Source organism: Rhinatrema bivittatum, chromosome 4 (genome assembly GCF_901001135.1).
Source record: "Rhinatrema bivittatum chromosome 4, aRhiBiv1.1, whole genome shotgun sequence".
In the NCBI taxonomy this organism is placed as follows: Eukaryota; Metazoa; Chordata; class Amphibia; order Gymnophiona; family Rhinatrematidae; genus Rhinatrema; species Rhinatrema bivittatum.
Genome location: NC_042618.1, coordinates 65,437,968 through 65,457,829, shown reverse-complemented (window position 1 = coordinate 65,457,829; position 19,862 = coordinate 65,437,968). Strand labels below are relative to the sequence as shown.

The following is a 19,862-nucleotide window of genomic DNA, read 5'->3' as shown; positions in this document are numbered from 1 at the left end:
ATAGAATCCTTTTCCCTGAGATAGAAAAGGTGTCAAAAACCTGAAGTGTATGCTTTGAGGCACTCTTGTCAAATGTCATGACTCCAATGAGCTCTGAATAAGTAGTTTTCATGAGCATTGACAATACCACTAACAAGATTCAAGGTGAAGCCACAGAACAGTCAGATATTGTCACTGGTGTAAACCAGGGCAGAGCTGCAGAACAGTAGGATGTTGCTGTAGATGCAAACCCAATCAGCCAAGACAAAGCAAGAGACTTTGAACATTCCAGACGATACTGATGGGACAGGACCCAAACAGGAACCCATACTTTGAATATCTACCTGGACAACGAAGGGTATACAATAGCTCGCATACAAAGTGCAAGTCCAGAGAATACTAGAACTCAACCTGGGAAAACATTGAAAGAGCACACAGGGAATGGAGGAAAGTAACATAAGAAGTAAGAGACTTTCCTCATGAGCAGACAGCAGGGATAGTTGTGAGGTTTCCACCAGATATTGCTATGGGGTAATCCTAAAGCGGATGGATCTCCAGGGGTGACTGTTCAACAATCATGAATGCTTATCGGAGGACAAATAGCGAAAGATCATTTCCAAACCAGACAACTACAGATTAATATTCTTTGGCTCTGTTACCTGACCCTGCATGGGAAGGAGTGAGTCTAAGGGTTACCTAGATAGGTTACAACATGTATTGGTCAATCTGAGTTTGCCCGAATCTACTGCTGCTTTTGCTACTGTGTCTAGTTATACCAGCACAACCTCTCATGAAGGAGAATCATGCATATATTTATTATTTTTCTATCCCAGTCTCCCAAGTAAATTATCTTTGCATGCTGCTAGAGAAGAATGCTGAGTTATTTCTACCTCCCAGTGTTTTTCCTGGAAAGCTTGGGGGAGTGATCCTCGCTGCACACACCCAGTTTAGACCTGAACAACAAGATTGGGCTACACTGATGCCACCCTGACAACACAAACAAGACGTGTTGGACACAAAATAATATTTTTTCTTACATAGCTGCCCTCTTGATCTTTTCAGACCTTCTGTGAAAACATGGCTTTTCCAGAAAATTTTTAATTAGGTACATTCTTGTGTTTTCAAAGATTCATTTTAAATAGACTCCTGTGGAGCTGATGCAATTTGTTGCTATTAAATTTAATTTGGGATGCTTTCTGTTATTAAATATTTATATTTGTTATGATTTATTGGAATGTGTGTATGTATTATGAAAATTTGAGTTGATGTTTATAAATTTATATTTTTAGGATTATGTTAAATTTTATTGTGTTTTTATAGTTACTAGATGGTTAATTTCTGTTAATGTTGAACTATACTTGCCCCTCACCTTGAGCAAATCTCTTGGAAAGGTGAGTAACAAACAGAAAATTTTAAATAAAATGTGGGGTGGGGTGGAGGAGAGTAGCAGTCTCTTAAATGCCTCTGGTAGGTGATTTGATTTGATTTTTTCTTTTGTTTTTATTGGGGGGGGGGTTATAGATTACTTAGAAGGGCACTATTTTGGGACCTCATAAGCCTCTAATAATTGATGATTCCTTTAATAATACAGATGTTTGTTCTGATTAATATCTTTTATAGTTTTTGGATCTTCAGGTTTTTACACATATTACTATCAGCCTTTCTTGGATCCTTCACTTTTTCTTTGAATGCAATGTTAAGACAGATATTGTGCCTAAAAACCTTTATGAATTTGTATTTTGGATATGCCCATAGGTTGCTCATCCTCCTGGCTACCCGTTATTCACTCTGCTGGCCAAGCTAGTGATTACACTTTTTCCTTTTGGCTCTGTTGCTTATCGGGTAAATCTTCTGAGTGGTCTGTGTGGAGCTGCTGCAGCATCTCTAATCTTTTATACTACTTGCAGGTGAGTTTTTTGCTAATAGTTTTTTTTTCTTAAGCAATATGTAACTTTGAAATGTTCTTAACTATTTGGAAAAGCATAGTTGCTTACCTGTAACCGGGATTCTCCGTTGACATGGTAAATCAGCAATAACAGTGGGTGATGTCATCTGATGGTCCTGAGATGGACCAGCTCTTTAAGCGCAAAAGCATTTTCTAAACATACTCAGGAGTTCTGCAAGCAGCCATTGCCTCATGAGCCCCTCTATCTCTTCCAAAGTTTAAGCATAGCAATTGACTCCCAGGGAGGAGGATGGGTAATACAAGTATGGTTGATTTATCCTGCTTTTTACAGAGAATTCCAGTTACAGGTAAGCAATTATGCTCTCTGTTGACAAGCAGGATTAAAACAGCTGTAACAGTGGAGAGTCCCATGCTCAGGGCTTAGATGCCGTAATAATCCTTAATTTCCTAGCGTGTAGCAGATGGACTCAGGACCAATGGGTATAGTGTATTCCTGATAGCAGTTGGAGACTGATCAGATTTCAATCTGACGTCAGCCCTAGTACATATACCCCTGCAGGAAGTGCAGCTCTTCAGTATTTTCCGTCTCCATAGCAGTTCGGGACTCTATGCACGCTAGCACAGAGTTAGAGTAATTTAGCAAAGAAAACCAAAACAAGAAGAAATCTTACCTCTACAGACGAGCCCCGCTCTCCTGCGGTGACACCCTTTGGGTCCCTCCCCCAGTTGAGAATTCTCGAGGTGATTTCCGTGACCCCTTGGAGGTAAGCCTCGGTCCGGCGGCCGACCCTCGGCAGGGACCTAACCCCCGACATCGGGTGAGGTGAGAGGCAGCGAGTGCAACTTCGAGCACGGCGGCAGTGAAGGTATTTTCCCTCTCCCCCCGCAGCCGGAGACCGCCCGGAACGAGACCGGGAAGCGCCGAGACAAGGTAAGGTAGAAATCTATTTAAAAGTCTCCGGTCTCCGAAGCTCGAGGAGTCACACAGATCGCCAGTTGGGACCAGTGCCACCGGGTTGATCTGCCCTAGCAGGGCTAGACCCTGGTCAGATCAGAGGGACCTCCCACGTGGAAACCCTCCGAGGTGGTCACCATATTGTCCGCGTGGTAGCCGTCACCATTTTGATCTGTTCGCCGCCCTGTCTGCCGCCCCGATCCATGCGTACAGAGGCGAGCCGGGCGCACAGATACCTTGTGTGCGCCCAAGTACAGTGCGCACAAGCGACACGCATAGCCACGCGCTTATTGTGCCGGGGGCATAACTTCAATCTGTGCGCACAACAGCGCGTCTATCTCCCTGAGCGCGAACCAATCCTACGCGCACAACTTCGACGCACTGGAGCGCATAACTAAGCCACCGGGCCCTGTATTTTACACGCACAAGCCATGGCACCACCGGAAAAGAAGCTCAGGGCCTTTGCCCAGCATGCCACATTAGAGCTGCACAGCATGAGGAGGCCACGGCCCTGTGTATACAGTGCGAGGAGGCCCTGGGGGATCCAGCCCAAGGCCATCCCCAGCCGGTACCGGGTTCCAGCTTCTTGAACAGTATGCCTGACCTAGCATCTCCCAGCGGGACCCTCCCTCAAACGGGACTCCCCAGGGACACAGCGCCTCTTAATTTAGACCCAGCATCTATCTCCTGGGTGGAATTCTTCAAAGGCCTGCATACCTTCGTCCACATGTAGCCAGGGCCTCCGATAATACGGCCACAACCTCCGCCAGAGGACCTCAACATCCTGGGACCCTCTAAGCCCAGGGAAGTGATTCCAATAAACTAGCTCTCAATCACACACAGATGCACATGCTCTCTCTCTTACTTATATATACAGGCTCTTAATCATATATACACATGATCTTTCTCACACACACATACTCTTTCACACAAACAGGTTTTCAATCACAAACTTACACATACAGGTTCCCAATCGTAAACTTACATTCATGCTCTCTCTCACAGGCAGGCTCAATCACAGACATACTCTCTTTCACATATACAGGCTCTCAATCATTCACATACACACACACATAGGATCTCAAACACACATGCTTGCTCATTCACTCTCTCTCCCCCCCCCCGGAACGAGCGGCAGCAGCAGCTTCCTCCCAACCCTAACCTCCTTCATTTTCAGCCCTCACGGACGAGGAGTCCCATTGGCCGCGGGGGTTGACGCCCTTCTTCATTTTCCTCCGAGCCGCGCTGCAGATTCTTCAGACCGCGCCTCTCTTCTGTTCTTCGGGCCGATTCTGACCACACTAGCATGGTCTCTTCTTCCCGCACACGCACCTGATGCTCACCACTTCCTCTTCCGGGCCACCCGGGGGGGGGGGTGGCGGGAAGAAGAGACCATGCCGGTGCCGCTGACTCCAGCCGTCCTGCCACGTTCCGCCCGGGCTGACAGCATTTTAAGCCCAGGCGGAGGAGGACTGGGGAGCAGCTGGGTCAGCGGGGAACCAGGAAGTGTGGCGACACACCAGGGTCGTGACACACTGGTTGAGAACCACTGGTCTAGACAGTAGTGCAAGGCGAAAGTGGGGAGTGAACTTCATGTTGCAGATCTCTTCCACGAGGACTGCTCACAACTGGACCACCGAAGCTGCCATGGCTCTAACAGAATGAGCCTTGACATGAACCTTGACATGGCCCCTAAGCTGCGCGCCAAATTTCCAAGCTGCAGGTCTTGTCTTACCGGGATCCGTTACTTTGGGTGACTCCAGGAGCAATAAAGCTGCGTACTGTTCCCTCTTTCTTGCCCAAAGTGGTCTCGGATTTTCACTTGAATCCGTCCATTTCCTTGCTATCACTGGATAAGCGAGAAGATGCGGAAGAGTTTTGCCTGTTGCATCCTTTGGATGTCAAGAGACATGTCATGCGGTATCTGGAGGTTTCTAAACCTTTCCGAAAGACGGATTGCCTGTTTGTCGATGGTGGAAGGAAGCAGGGCGAACCAGCTTCGCGGGCTACAATAGCTTGCTGGATTAAGAAGGTAGTCATGGCCTCATATGTGGAGGCTGAAAAGCCATTTCCTGCTCAGGTTAGGGTTCATTCCATTACGGCTCAGTCAGTGTCATGGGTGGAGGTTAGATTGTTATCTCCCATCGACATTTGCCGAGCTGCAACATGGTCTTCCTTACACACCTTTTCCAGGTATTATTGTCTGGATGTGCAGGGCCGGGGAGGATGCAGCCTTTGAACGTGCGGTATTGACTGGACCATGGGCAACTTCCCACCCTAGTTGGGAGTAGCTTGGGTACATCCCACTGGTTCTGAGTCCATCTGTCTACACACTAGGAAAGGAGAAATTACTACTTACCTGATAATTTTGTTTTTCTTAATGTAGACAGATGGCTTCAGCTTCCAGCTCTTGGCTGCCGTATGGTTGGTTTAATGTGGGGCTATGTGTTCCAGGGGTTTACTGGTAAGTGTTCATCCAGTGCCTAGATTGGGGTGCATTCATTCATTACCTGAGATCAGTGTTTCCTGTTGGTTGAGTACAGTAATGGTTGACTGTTTTTTGCTTTTGAAGAGAATACTGGTGGGCTGATGTCGCTGCAGGAGTATACATGCTGTGACGTCAACTTGTTTCGTCTCCATTTACTGGCAGAGGTGCATAACCCACTTGTCCTGAGTCCATCTGTCTACACTAAGGAAAATGAAATTATTAGGCAAGTAGTAATTTCTCCTCGTGCTTTATCCTCCTATAATACAATATATTCTAACTTAATAATCTTTTTTGAAAGTGTTACTAACCTGATGCCACTGATTGGCCGTGCTCAGTACCCCGTGACGGGACAGTGCCGGGTGCTCGCTCTGTGGCAGGAAGCTGCCACTGTCACTCCTTTCCTCTGCTTTTCTAGGTGCATGCACTGCCACATTTAAAGGGACTCCGGTGGGAACTTGCCCCTGGTGCATCCCGATAACGTCAGGACTCCAGCCCAATATAGATCTCAGAACTCCTTCCTTTGCCTCAGCAACAGGTCACCTATCTTCTTGTGTTGTGTGAGTTGCTGCTTTTCCTGAGCCTAGTCTCTCCAGCTCAGTTTGCCTCATCTTATCCAGGCCCAGCTTTCCTTCCTGTCAGTCCTTTGTGTTCCTTCGCCTGCTCTCGAACTGACTTCTGGATTCACCCCTAGCCTGGTTACTTGCCTGCCGCCTGCCACTGTCTCTAACCCAGACATTGACTATTCTTGCCTGCCGCCTGCCACTGACCCTAGCCCAGACCTCAACCATTCTTACCTGCCACTGACCCTAGTCTGGCTAGGATGTATGCTCCTTCGACCTGCTAAGAGACTTTCGCCTAAGACCTGCTGGCCCCCAGAACCCGAGGGCTTAACACAGTGGGAAAGGGGTTGATATAGGTGAAGTTCCAAATCAGTTTTTTCCTAGCCTAGGTCCACCAGCTCATGGTGGGGATCTACATGACCTTCTTTGTAGGTTGCGCCAACCTCTGCACAGCAACAAATGTCTACAAATCTTACATAATGTATGTTTGTATTTCTAATTTTATTTGTATTTACAAACTGCTCATTAGCAGATAATACAGGCAGTTTGAAGCGATTCATATCTGTGTGCTCTTTATTTAAATACATCTGGGCTACCTTTAGCCTTTCCCACAACCTGTCTATTGAGTTATTCTAACTTTCCTGTTTTATCAATATCCTTGGAAGAAATCTTCCTCTGAACCACGTACCTCTGAGCAATTATCTGCTTTCCCCCATGGTCAGGTTTATAAGTTTCCTGCTCTCTTTTTTTCAAATGTTAGCCATACAGCCAGGTTCCAACTTGGTTAAGGTAGAGCACATCCCATTGGCGTAGGCTCCCCTTTCCCATACAACATTCCATACAACTTTCTTTCCTGCACCATCTTCTCATCCATGAATTGAAACTCTGGCGCTCTTCTTGACTCTCGGGTTTTGCATGTGGAACGGGAGCATTTCTGAGAATGCATCCCTGGAGCTAATGGATTTCAATTTCCTACTAAATGCCTAAATTTAGCCTCCAGAACTTCCTTCTTGTACCTTTCTATGTTGTTGGTGTCCATATGTTCTATTGACAACTGTCTCCTCCCCTGCATACTCTAAAATCATATCTAGGTACCACATGAGGACTGCCACCTTTTGTACCAGGCAGGCAAATTACCAAGCAATTCTCATGCCTACCAGGACCTAGCTATCCACATTCCTAAGGATAGAATCGCCAGCTATTTACAGCAGTCTTACACATCTTTCCAGGTCACACAACCTTGGAGACATCCTCAGTGCAAAAAGATAAGGCATCAACTGTTGGCCATATCTTCTTTAGGGAAATGTGATTTGTCTTTGATTAAAAGTCAGGAATCTATTCAATGGAGATTAGAAGTTCTGGAGAATAATTTGAGGAAATTATATTTGCGAATGCTCAATTTTCCTAAATCCTTGAGTATTTCTCCAATCAAATTGTTAAGGAAATTTTACATAGAGGTTCTTAAAGTTCCTTCAGATTCGGGTCCTCCTATTACCAAAGCATTTTACTTACCTTTTAGACAGAGTGGGAATGCTAATAGTCATATTTCATCACATGTTAATGCATTAGAAAATTTGACAGCTTTTTTTGCACGAATCTCAGATTGAAATACAAGGCATTCTATTCTACTTGAGTATTTGCCCTGTTTGAGTATTTGCTTTGAATCATGATCTTATATGAACTCTGAAAATGTTTTTTCATTCCGCTAACAAATTCTTCTTAGGTCAACAACTCACCTTATTTCCTGATGTTGCTAAGGTGACTCAACTTAAAAGGAAGCTTTTCTTGGCTAAAAAGCAACGAGTGCTTGATATGGGAGCATTATTTCTTTTGCAGTTTCCCTGCAAGTATATTATAAAACAGGCACTAACAAATATTTTCTTTGATCCTGATCAGTTGGAATATTTTCTTCTAAATCGAGAAGGGCCCCTCCCTGTTCATACCTGATGTTGTAATCCAAGTGTTTTATGTAGTGAGATTAATTTGATATTGTGCTTTTTCTTTTCTTTGTTTTTATTTCCTTTTTAGGTCCCCATGTAGTGGTCTTATAGGATAATTCTTTTTTTTATATAACTTGTTCCTTTCTTTTAATTTCCTTTGCTAATCCACTATATTTTGGTGTCTGTCTTTGACTTGTTAAATTTGAAAATTCTGAAAATAAAGTTAAAAAAAAAAAGTGACGTGAGTGGGTGAGAATCAGACATCAGTGATTACTTGTTCTGGAACCAGCAGTCAGACCTTCTCAGAGCAAGTGACTTTTGCAAGTTCTCAATTACTTTCCCAGCATGCAATATACAAAGACAATAGTAGTTCAACACTCAAATTCTTTTGAGATTTTGGCACACTTTCCCAGCAAACTTGAGTCCTTCTTATAGCACTTCCTCAGGACTGAAATATTTGACCTGTAATTGATTTAACTTGGTAACATCAGTTCGTTATATCATTACCTGTGGTCGACTCAAGAGTGTGCTATTGTTTAGTTTACAAATAACTTCTGATGTTTTACAGTTTTATCAAAATCATTGTTCAGTTGTAACTACGCATAATGTTGGTCTCCAATAATTTCAAAACTACTTGTGTGTATGTTCATATATTTGGGTTTAAAAAAAGGTTTGGACAAGTTCCTGGAGGAGAAGTCCATAAACTGCTATTAGTCAAATTGATTTAGGAAATAGCTGCAGCTTATTACCGGCATTAGTAGCATGGATCTGTTTAATGTTTGGGTACTTGCCAGGTACTTGTATCCTGGATTGGCCACTGTTGGAAACAGGGTGCTGGGCTTGATGGATCTTCTTTCTTACCTAGTATGACTACTTATTATGTTCTTATGTATTTGCTTATTAACTTGGCATCGTTGCTACTCTTACAGATCATATGTATGCAGATGTTAATATCTATCCTATATTCTCATTTTGTACTAGTCATAGTACTAAACTTTGTGTGGTCATTCTAGTACAGTTGCATGCAGAAAAGGACTAAGATGTGTTGCTGCCCACGGCAGGCTGGTAATTTGGCACCCCCCTTACAGGCTGATGCAATATCATATGCTCAGGGTAACCCGCAGTTGGAAGCATGTTTTGGACACACATCCAGAATCCCTAAGAATGTAAGAACATAAGAAATTACCCTGCTGGGTCAGACCAAGGGTCCATCAGGCCCAGCATTCTGTTTCCAACAGAGGCCAAACCAGGCCACAAGAACCTGGCAAGTACCCAAACACTAAGAGGATCCCATGCTACTGATGCAATTCATAGCAGTGGCTGTTCCCTAAGTCAACTTGATTAATAGCAGATAATGGACTTCTCCTCCAAGAACTTATCCAAACCTTTTTTGAACCCAGCTACACTAACTGCACTAAACACATTCTCTGGCAACAAATTCCAGTGGTTAATTGTGCGATGAGGGACAAAGAATTTTCTCTAATTATTCTTAAATGTGCTACTTGCTAACTTCATGGAGTGCCCCCTAGTCCTTCTGTTATCCGAAAGTGTAAATAACAGATTCACATCTACTTGTTCAAGACCTCTCATGATTTTGAAGACCTCTAACATATCCCGCCTCGGCCATCTCTTCTCCAAGCTGAACAGCCCTAACCTCTTCAGCCTTTCCTCATAGGGGAGCTGTTCCATCCCCTTTATCATTTTGGTTGCCCTTCTCTGTGCCTTCTCCATCGCAACTGTATCTTTTCTGAGATGTGGCAACCAGAATTGTACACAGTATTCAAGGTGCAGTCTCACCATGGAGCGATAGAGGCATTATGACCTTTTCTGTTTTATTAACCATTCCCTTCCTAATAATTCCTAACATTGTTTGCTTTTTTGACTGCTGCAGCACACTGAGCCGAAGATTTCAAAGTATTATCCACTATGATGCCTAGATCTTTTTCCTGGGTGGTAGCTCCTAATATGAAACCTAACATTGTGTTACTACAGCAAGGGTTATTTTTCCTTATATGCATCACCTTGCACTTGCCCACATTAAATTTCATCTGCCTTTTGGATGCCCAGTCTTCCAGTCTCGCAAGGTCCTCCTGTAATGTATCACAATCCGCTTGTGATGTAACTACTCTGAATAATTTTTTATCATCTGCAAATTTGATAACCTCACTCGTCGTAATCCTTTCCAGATCATTTATAACTATATTGAAAACCACTGATCCAAGTACGGATCCTTGAGGCACTCCACTGTTTACCCTTTTCGACTGAGAAAATTAACCATTTAATCCTACACTCTGTTTCCTGTCTTTTAACTAGTCTGTAATCCACGAAAGGACATCGCCTCCTATCCCATGACTTTTTAGTTTTCTTAGAAGCCTCTCATGAGGGACTTTGTCAAACGCCTTCTGAAAATCCAAATACACTACATCTACCGGTTCACGTTTATCCACATGTTTATTAACCCCTTCAAAAAAATGAAGCAGATTGTTAGGCAAGACTTCTCTTGGGTAAATCCATGTTGACTGTGTTCCATTAAACCATGTCTTTCTATATGCTCTATGATTTTGATCTTTAGAATAGTTTTAACTATTTTTCCTGGCACTGAAGTCAGGCTCACTGCTCTATAGTTTCCTGGATCGCCCCTGGAGCCCTTTTTAAATATTGGGGGGGTACATTGGCCACCCTCCAGTCTTCAGGCACAATGGATGATTTTAATGATAGGTTACAAATTTTAACTAATAGATCAGAAGTTTCATTTTTTAGTTCCTTCAGTACCCTAGGATGCATACCATACGGTCCAGGTGATTTGCTACTCTTTAGTTTGTCAATCTGGCCTACTACATCCTCCAGGTTCACTGTGATTTGGTTCAGTTCGTTTGACTCATCACCCTTGAAAACCATCTTTGGAACTGGTATCTCCCCAACATCCTCATTAATAAACACGGAAGCAAAGAATTCATTTAATCTTTCTGCAATGGCCTTATCCTTCCCTAAGAGCCCCTTTAACCCCTCGGTCATCTAACGGTCCAACCAACTCCCTCACAGGCTTCTCGCTTCGGATATATTTAAAAAGGTTTTATTATGAGTTTTTGCCTCCGGCCAACTTCATTTCAAATTCTCTCTTCGCCTTTCTTATCAATGTCTTACATAACTTGACAATGCTTATGCTTTGTCCTATTTTCTTCCAATTTTTAAGTATGTTTTTTGGCTAAAATAGCCTCTTTCACCTCACCTTTTAACCATGCCGGTAATCATTTTGCCTTCCTTCCACCTTTCTTAATGCGTGGAATACATCTGGACTGCACATCTAGGATTGTATTTTTAAACAATGTCCATGCCTGTTGAACAATTTTAACCTTTGTAGCTACACCTTTCAGTTTTTTTCTGTTTTTCTCATTTTATCAAAGTTTCCCTTTTGAAAATTTAGTGTTAGAGCTGTAGATTTACTTATTGTCCCCTTCCAGTTATTACCGTATTTTTCGCTCCATAAGACGCACCTGACCATAAGACGCACCTAGGATTCAGAGGGGGAAAATAAAAAAAAATAAAAAATTGTGCTAAACCGGCTCTGCGTCTGGGTGTCTTATGGAGCAAATTAGGGGAGTGCATAGCTGCTTTTTTTCTCCCCATTTTGTTTTCGGGTCTGGGGAGGGCCATTTCGGTCCACTCCCCAGATCAGAAAATGTTTCTTTCTCTGGGAACCCCTCCCCCCCCCAAAAAAAAAAAACCCCATCCCAACCCTTTAAATTAACACCCCCCACCCTCCTGACCCTCCCAAGACCTGCCGACTTAATTTACTGCAACCCCCCACCCTCCTGACCCCCCCCAAGACCTGCCGACTTAATTTACTGCAACCCCCCACCCTCCTGACCCCCCCAAGACCTGCTGACTTAATTTACTGCAACCCCCCACCCTCCTGACCCCCCGAAAGACCTGCCAAACGTCCCTGGTGGTCCAGCGGGGGTCCAGGAGCGGTCTGGGAACGATGATCTGAGCGTGGGCCGTCGGCTGCCAGTAATCAAAATGGCGCCGACGGCCCTTTGCCCTCACTATGTCACTGGGACCGACCGCTGCTATTGGTCGGTCTCAGTGACATAGTGAGGGCAAAGGGCCGTCGGCGCCATTTTGTTTACTGGCAGCCGACGGCCGAAGCCCAGGAGATCGTTCCCGGACCGCTCCTGGACCCCCGCTGGACCACCAGGGACGTTTGGCAGGTCTTGGGGGGGTCAGGAGGGGGGGGGTGTTTTGTGTTTTTTTTTTATATTCGCTCCATAAGACGCACATACATTTTCCCCCCACTTTTGGGGGAAAAAAAGTGCGTCTTATGGAGCGAAAAATACGGTAGTTTAAATTTGATCATGTTATGATCACTATTGCCAAGTGGCCCCACCACCGTTACCTCTCTCTCACCAAATCCTGCATTCCACTGAGAATTAAAACTAAAATAGCGCCCTGTGTTAGTGCCTGAACCAACTGCTCCATGAAGCAGTCATTTATTACATCCAGGAACTTTATGTCTCTAGGAAGTCCTGATGTTCCATTTACCCAGTCAATATTGGGGTAATTGAAATCTCCCATTATTATTGCACTGCCAAATTGGTTAGCTTCAGTGATTTCTCTTAGCATTTCATCATCTGTCTGACCATTTTGTCCAGGTGGACGGTAGTATACTCTATCACTATACTCTTACCCAACACACATGGGATTTCTACCCATATAGGTTCTACTGAGCATTTAGTGTCTTGTATGATCTTTATCCTGTTGGACTCTATACCCTCCTGGACATACAGTGCCATACTCGTACCAAGTTGATCCTCCCTATCATTGCAATATATACCCTGATATAGCACTGTCCCATTGTTATCCTCCTTCTACCAGGTCTCTGTGATGCCAATTATGTCAATCTCATCATTTACTACTATACACTCTCCTCCCATCTTACTTCTTAGACTTCTGGCATTGGCATACAAACATTTCAGAGTGTTTTTTTGTTTGTATTAGCAACCTACTTTTCAGTTGATAGGCGCTGAGGTAGATCTTTAATAAGTACGCTGGATTTTATAAGATATGCTCGTAGCCGCGTGTATCTTATAAAATCCGGGGTCGGCGTGCGCAAGGCTGAGCAAAATCAGCAGCCTGCGCGTGCCGAGCCGCGCAGCCTGCCTCTGTTCCCTCCAAACTTTCCTTCCGCGTCCCCCCACCTTCCCCTCCCTTCCCCTATCTAACCCCCCCCAGCCCTACCTAAATCCCCCCCCCCTACCTTTGTTGTGCAAGTTACGCCTGCTTGAAGCATCCCCCGGCACAGGCCACAGTGCTGGGGTACTCAGGACCGCCCTCCCGGTCCGCCCCGAACCGTCGCCACTCCCCTGGACCCTCCCCGGACCACCCAATCCCGCCCCTTTTACGAAGCCCCAGGACTTATGCGCATCCCGGGGCTTTGCGCGCACGGCAGCCTATGCAAAATAGGTGCGCCGGGCTTTTAAAATCTAGCCCTTAATTTGTAAATCTTTAGCTCAGGTCATTTTTTACATATAGGCACTTGGACTACGTTTGCTTTTCTTGGAACCTCTCTGTTGGGATGCCCTAACTCTCCAGTTTCATTAGTATCCTTCAAGGATACATTTCTCCGAACCATGCACTGCTGAGTGACTGTCAGCTTTCCCCCTTGTTCTAGTTTAAAAGCTGCTCTATCTTCTTTTTAAAAGTTAGTGCCAGCAGCTTGGTTCCACTCTGGTTAAGGTGGAGCCCATCCTTTAGGGAAAAGTCTCCCCCTTCCCCAAAAGTTCCCCCAGTTCCTTACAAAACTGAATTCCTCTTCCCTGCACCATCGTCTCATCCATGCATTGAAACTCTGGAGCTCTGCCTGCCTTTGGGGACCTGCACGTGGAACAGGAAGCATTTCAGAGAATGCCATCCTAGAGGTTCTGGATTTCAGCTTTCTACCTAAAATCCTAAATAAAGGGATCAGTGCATCCAAAATGCACGTCCAAACCAGAGCGCAGCTAATAGCGCTTATCACATGCAAATGCCATGTCGAGGCCTTTAGCTAGTGCACCTGATGTAAAAAAAATAACCATGCGCCCAACGCACACATTTTAACCCTCAAAAATTAACACCTGGAGCTGGCGTGAAGTTTTGAGGAGACCCAAAATTTGAACAGAAAATCTAAAAATACAGCTTTTCTGTGGTTCCTCCGACTTAATATCGTGACAATATTAAATCGGAGGAACCACAGAAAGCAGCAACGTGAAAAAAAAAATTCAATTTACGAACATCCATTTTCCTAACCTGGGCTGTGCATGGGTTAGGAAAACGGATGCGCGTAAAATTGAGCGTTTGTTTTCCTAAGCCACGCACAGTCACTTTTCCTGGGCACCCGATGCCAAAGAGGCAGAAAGGACGCAGTTTCCCCTAGTGCCTCCTTTTTAATGCAGTGACTCATTAGTCTCTGCGTTTCTTGCCTGGGAGAGGTGGATGGGCGCATGTTAAAGCAGGCGCTCAATCAAGAGTGCCCGTTTTCCCCACACAGATATTGCATCAGCTTGTCAGTGAGGTTTCAGTACCCTATTGGTTCGCGCCCTGGGTGATTGCCCTATTGGCCCACTCCTTAATCTGGCCCTGTTTGCAATGCATATTGTCTGATCAGATAAGAGCAACAGGAGAAATCAGTATGTGGTGCTGTTTTACTCTTTCATTAGTTTTCCACTTCCTTACAATCTAGTTTCTAGTTGTTGGTACTTTCAGGGAAAGCCTTTAAGGCCACCTTTGTTATTTACATTTCAAACCCTGTGAAAAGAAAACATTTTGAATCCCATGTAGTTTGGGATTTTGTTAACCTTAGTCTGCTTTGATATGGAAGTTCTCTAGTTTCTTAACCTTAGTCTAACCTGTATTTGAGAGGATTATAGTGAAAGATATATATAATATCCAATATTTTGAGGGTTTTTTTGCAGAGCAAAAAATAGGGAATAGTTTGAGTGATATTTATTTATTTAATAAAATTTATGAATCTCTTTACGAAGGTTTTACAATAAAATCTTCCAATATTTATATTGTGCCATTTCTGAATTTATATTACAGTATTTCTTTACCTACTTTACTAAGTGCAAAATGTATCATAATAAGTTATAAAAAAATATATAAATTGAGGTTTTTCTTCTGAAAAATTTCAAAATATGTTCTTTTCATTAGGTTAAATTATGGTAGATACAAAAAATTAAGCAGATAGCTAATAGGAATTAAAATATTTGCATGATTGAACAGTGAGTAGATAAAGCAAGGTATAAAAATATGCATATTCTATCGGTATGGAGTACAAATATTTTAAGAAGAAATATTTATTAAATTATCTGTTAACAGGATTTTAAGTGTTATTTTTTATTAGTAAAACCAATTATATATATCCATCTGATTTTACATTGCAGGAGTTAAAACAGAAATTTATAATATGAGCCAGCTTTATTTTTCAGAAACATCTTCTGTTGAGTAATGTATTAAGATTTTCTTTTGTTATCTAACTTGTTCAGAAGCAACATTTATTACAATTTAGGTGTTTTAAGATTGCATCTGAAACTCTCTTTTGTTAGGCATAACAATTGTGCACTCCATGCATCCTAGAGATTTAAATATGAAAATGCTTAAATATTAAGAATACAAATAATTGATGAAGTACAAGTCCTTTGGGAACATCACAATTCAAGTGGCAAATCTGTCTTGTCAAACAATAGACACCCTTCAGTAAGGAGCAAGCCATCTCTATGGTAATAGGACTAGCAGTGCCCTATTGATTGAGCAGAAGAAGACATTATACAATGTCAGTTGGGTTGTTACAATTTCATTTCTCTTGTGACATGAACTTGACCTCTAAAATCTTCTGTCAATGGACATAATACCCACCAGTAGGACATATGGGATCTATTGCCACTGCTGTCGAGGTTTAAAAAAAAACAACATTTCTTTAATATACAAAAACTCTATCCTTATAAGAGATTAAATTTGTCTATTCTAGTTTTATAGCTTGTTTGCTTATGTGAAGAATGTATCATTTTCTTTTAATGTTTGCTGCAGCTGCTTTGACTCCACTCACAATTTTCCTATCAATTAAAATGACTTTTTCAACAAAACAATGACTATTTTGCAGCAAACTTAATAGATTTATTCGTATTACTACTAATGTTTGCGATAACATGTTGTCACAGCGAGCAGTCTTTATGACAGATGACTAGAAGGATGACAGCAGTACAGCTATAAAGTTAAAATCCCTCTTGCAGGGGGCTTTACTAATTTTTTTTAAGTGTAAAAATTTACATAATTATGTAAAATAAAAATGTAAAAATAAACTATTAGACTATAGAAAAATATTTTTATTTTTAGAAAAATCCTATTTTAGCTTGAAAAGAGACTGCACTAGGCTCTGTATAAATTAAACTCAGGATTTGATAACAGCAGATCTTTCCTCCATTAAAGTTTTAAACAGACTTCCCAGAGTGACTAGTCTTCTCTTCATAGAAATGAAACTCTACCCACTTGGGAAGCATTCAGTTATCAGAAGAAAAATCCAGAGAGATGTGTATTTCTATTTATGTGTGTATAACTATATAATATTTTGTATGTGTGTGTATATACAAACACACAAAAAATAAATAGCTGCAAATATAGAAGGGCATGCAAACATGCAAAGTAGATATATAAGAAAAATAAAATGTGCAAAAATGTTTAAAAAAAAAAAAAAGCATCCATGCTGATCTGACTATAAGAACATAAGGTATGCCTTACTAGGTCAGACAAAGGGTCCATCAAGCCCAGTATCCAGTGGCCAGTCCAAGTCACAAGTACCTGGCAAGTACCCAAACATTAAATAAATCCCATGCTACTAATGTAATGTACAAAAAAGGAATCAAAACATGGCTGTTCAAACAGGCCTACCCCGATTCGAACCAAACCTAGTCTAACCCTTACCTACCTCTCTACCTTTCTCCCTCAGCTAGCCATCCGCCCCTTTTCCCGTTTTCCCTCCGCTCCCCCCTGCCCTCCTCCCCACCTAGCATTCGACCACTGCGTCCACTTAAGATAGTACACTGTATAAGATTGCTCTGATCTATCCATTGCTATTTTCAATGGCGTTTTTGTAAATATTAGATTGTATATATTGTAATTTTGCTTATACTCATTCTGATATTGTAATCACTTATAGCAGCTTCTTACCATAAAATTGTTCCTTTAATTTTCCATCACTTGCTTTTTCCTTCTTTACTCTTCCTCCCTCTCCTTCTAGCCTTCTCCCCTCCCCTCCTCCCTGTTCAATGTAATTTCTCCAACTTTATTGTTAATTGTAAACCGGCATGATGTTCCACATGAATGTCAGTGTATAAAACCTCATAAATAAATAAATAATGTTGGCAACAATCAGTGGGTATTCCTTATTGATTAATAGCAGCTTATGGATTTTTCCTCCAGAAACTTACACTACCCTTTTTTAAACCCAGCTACACTAGCTGCCTTAACCACATCCTCTGGCAACAAATTTCAGAGCTTAATTGTGCACTGAGTGAAAAAGAAGTTTCTCAGATTTGTTTTAAATGTGCTACTTGCTAACTTCATGGAGTGCCTTTAGTCCTTATATTATCCGAAAGGTTAAATAACTGTTTCATATTTACCCATTCAAGTCCTTTCATGATTTTGTCGATCTCTATCATATTCTCCCTCAGCTATCTTTTCTCCAAGCTCAACAGCCCTTACTTTTTTAGCCTTTCCTCCTAGGGGAGCTGTTCCATGCCCTTTATCATTTTGGTTGCTCTTCTCTGTACTTTCTCCAGTGCTACCATATATTTTTTGAGATGCAATGACCAGAATTGCACACATTATTCAAGATGTGGTCTCAAAGTTGAGCGATAGAGGCATTATGACATCCTTCATTTTATTTGCCTTTCTCTTCCTAATAATTCCTAACATTCTGTTTGCTGTTTGACTGCCATAGCACACTGATATTAATGTAATATCAACTAGAATGCCCATATCTTTTTCCTGGGTGGTTTTCCTAAAATGTAGCTTCAGCATGGGTTGTTTTTTCCTATATGCATGACCTTACACTTTTCCACATTAAAAGTCATCTGCCATATGGACGTCCAATCTTCCAGCCTCACAAGGTCCTCCTGCAATTTATCACAATCCTCTTGTGATTTAACTACTCTGAATAATTTTATGTCATCTGCAAATTTGATCACCTCACTCATCGTACCTCTTTTCAGTTCATTTATAGAAACTTTAAATAAAATAAATAAAATATTAAAAAATACCAGTCTAAGTACAGATCCCTGAGGCCCTCCACTATTTACCTATTTCCATTGTGAAAGCAGACCATTTAATCCTCTTTGTTTCCTGTCTTTTAATAAGCTTGCATTCCACAAAAAGACATCGCCTCCTATCTCATGACTTTTTAGTTTTCTTAGAAACCTCTCATGAGGGACTTTTTCAAATGCCTTCTGAAAATCCAAATATAAGCTACATTTATCAGTTCACCTTTATCCTCATGCTTATTTACCCCTTCAGAAAAATGTAGCAGGTTTGTGAGGCAAGACTTCCATTGTGTAAATCCATGCTGGCTGTGTCCCATTAAATAATTTCTATCTCTATGTTCTGTAATTTTATTCTTTATAATAGTTTCCACAATTTTTCCCAGCACTGAAGTCAGGCTCACTGGTCTGTAGTTTCCCTGAGCCCTTTTTATATATCAGGCTTATATTGGAAAAGTTCCAGTCTTCAGGTACAGGGGATGATTTTGATATGATACAAATTACTTTAATAGGTCTGAAATTTCATTTTTGAGTTCTTTCAGAACTCTGGGATGTATACCATCTGGTCCAGGTGATTTTGCTATTCTTCAGTTTGTCAATCTGGCCTATTACATCTTTCAGGTTCACCATGATTTGGGACAGTTCATCTGAATTATCACCCTTGAAAACTGACTGTGGAAATGGTATCTCTCCAACATCCTCCTCTGTAAACACTGAAGCAAAGAATTAATTTAGTCTCTCCGCAATGGCCTTATCTTACTTAAGTGCCCCTTTAACCTCTCGATCATCTAACAGTTCCACCAACTCCCTCACAGGCTTCCTCCTTTAGATATATTTTAAAAAGGTTTTATTATGAGTTTTTGCCTCTATGACCAACTTCTTTTCAAATTCTTTTTAGCCTGTCTTATAAATGTTTTACATTTAACTTGTCCGAGTTTGTGCTTTTTCCTATTTTTTTCAGGTAGATTGTTCTTCCAGTTTTTTGAAGGAAGATCTTTTGGCCAAAATAGCCTCTTTCACATCACCTTTTAACCATACCAGCAATGGCTCGTCCTTCCTTCCACCTTTCATAATGCATGGAATGCATCTGGATTGTGCTTTTAAGATGGTATTTGTTAATAGTGTTCACGCCTGTTATACATGCATACCCTTTGCAACTGCGTCTTTTATTTTTTTTTCTAACTTATTTTTCTCATTTTATCGAAGTTTTCCTTTTGAAAATTTAGTTCTAGAGCCATGGATTTACTTATTGTCCCCCATCCCGTCACGGATTCAAATTTGTTCATGTTATGATCACTGTTGCCAAGTGGTCTCACAATCATTACCCCTCTCACCAAATCCTGCGCTCCCCTAAGAATTAGATCTAAAATAGCTCCTTCTTTCTTCAGTTCCTGAACCATTTGCTCCATAAAGCTGTCATTTATTCCATCCAGAAATGTTATCTCTCTAGCATGTCCTCGTGATACATTTAACCAGTCAATATTAGGGTGATTGAAATCTCTCATTGTTCCTGCACTACCAATTTGATTAGCTTCCCTAATTTCACTTAGCATTTCATCGTCTGTCTCATCATTTTGGCCAGGTAGATGGTAGAATAATCCTATCGCTATATGCTTCCCCGACACACATGAGATTTCTACCTATAAAGTTTCTGTTGTGCATTTAGTCTCTTGCAGGATCCTCTATGTGATCCCGGACCTAAAGCACCTCCCTCCAACTGGTTGATTATTAACTAGTTTGGGTGG

At 42.0% G+C, this 19,862-nt stretch overlaps 1 protein-coding gene across 2 annotated transcripts in view; it reads left to right on the top strand.

The window, feature by feature from the left end:
- TMEM260 (transmembrane protein 260) overlaps positions 1 to 19,862 on the top strand; it is a 246,464-nt gene that overhangs the window by 36,287 nt on the left and 190,315 nt on the right. The window contains exon 3 of one of the 2 annotated variants that reach the window (XM_029598248.1): positions 1,735 to 1,886. In XM_029598248.1, the coding sequence (XP_029454108.1) occupies positions 1,735 to 1,886 (152 nt within the window). Of the gene's footprint in view, positions 1 to 1,734; positions 1,887 to 19,862 lie in introns of those variants that run through there. The other variant, XM_029598249.1, reaches the window with a different exon arrangement.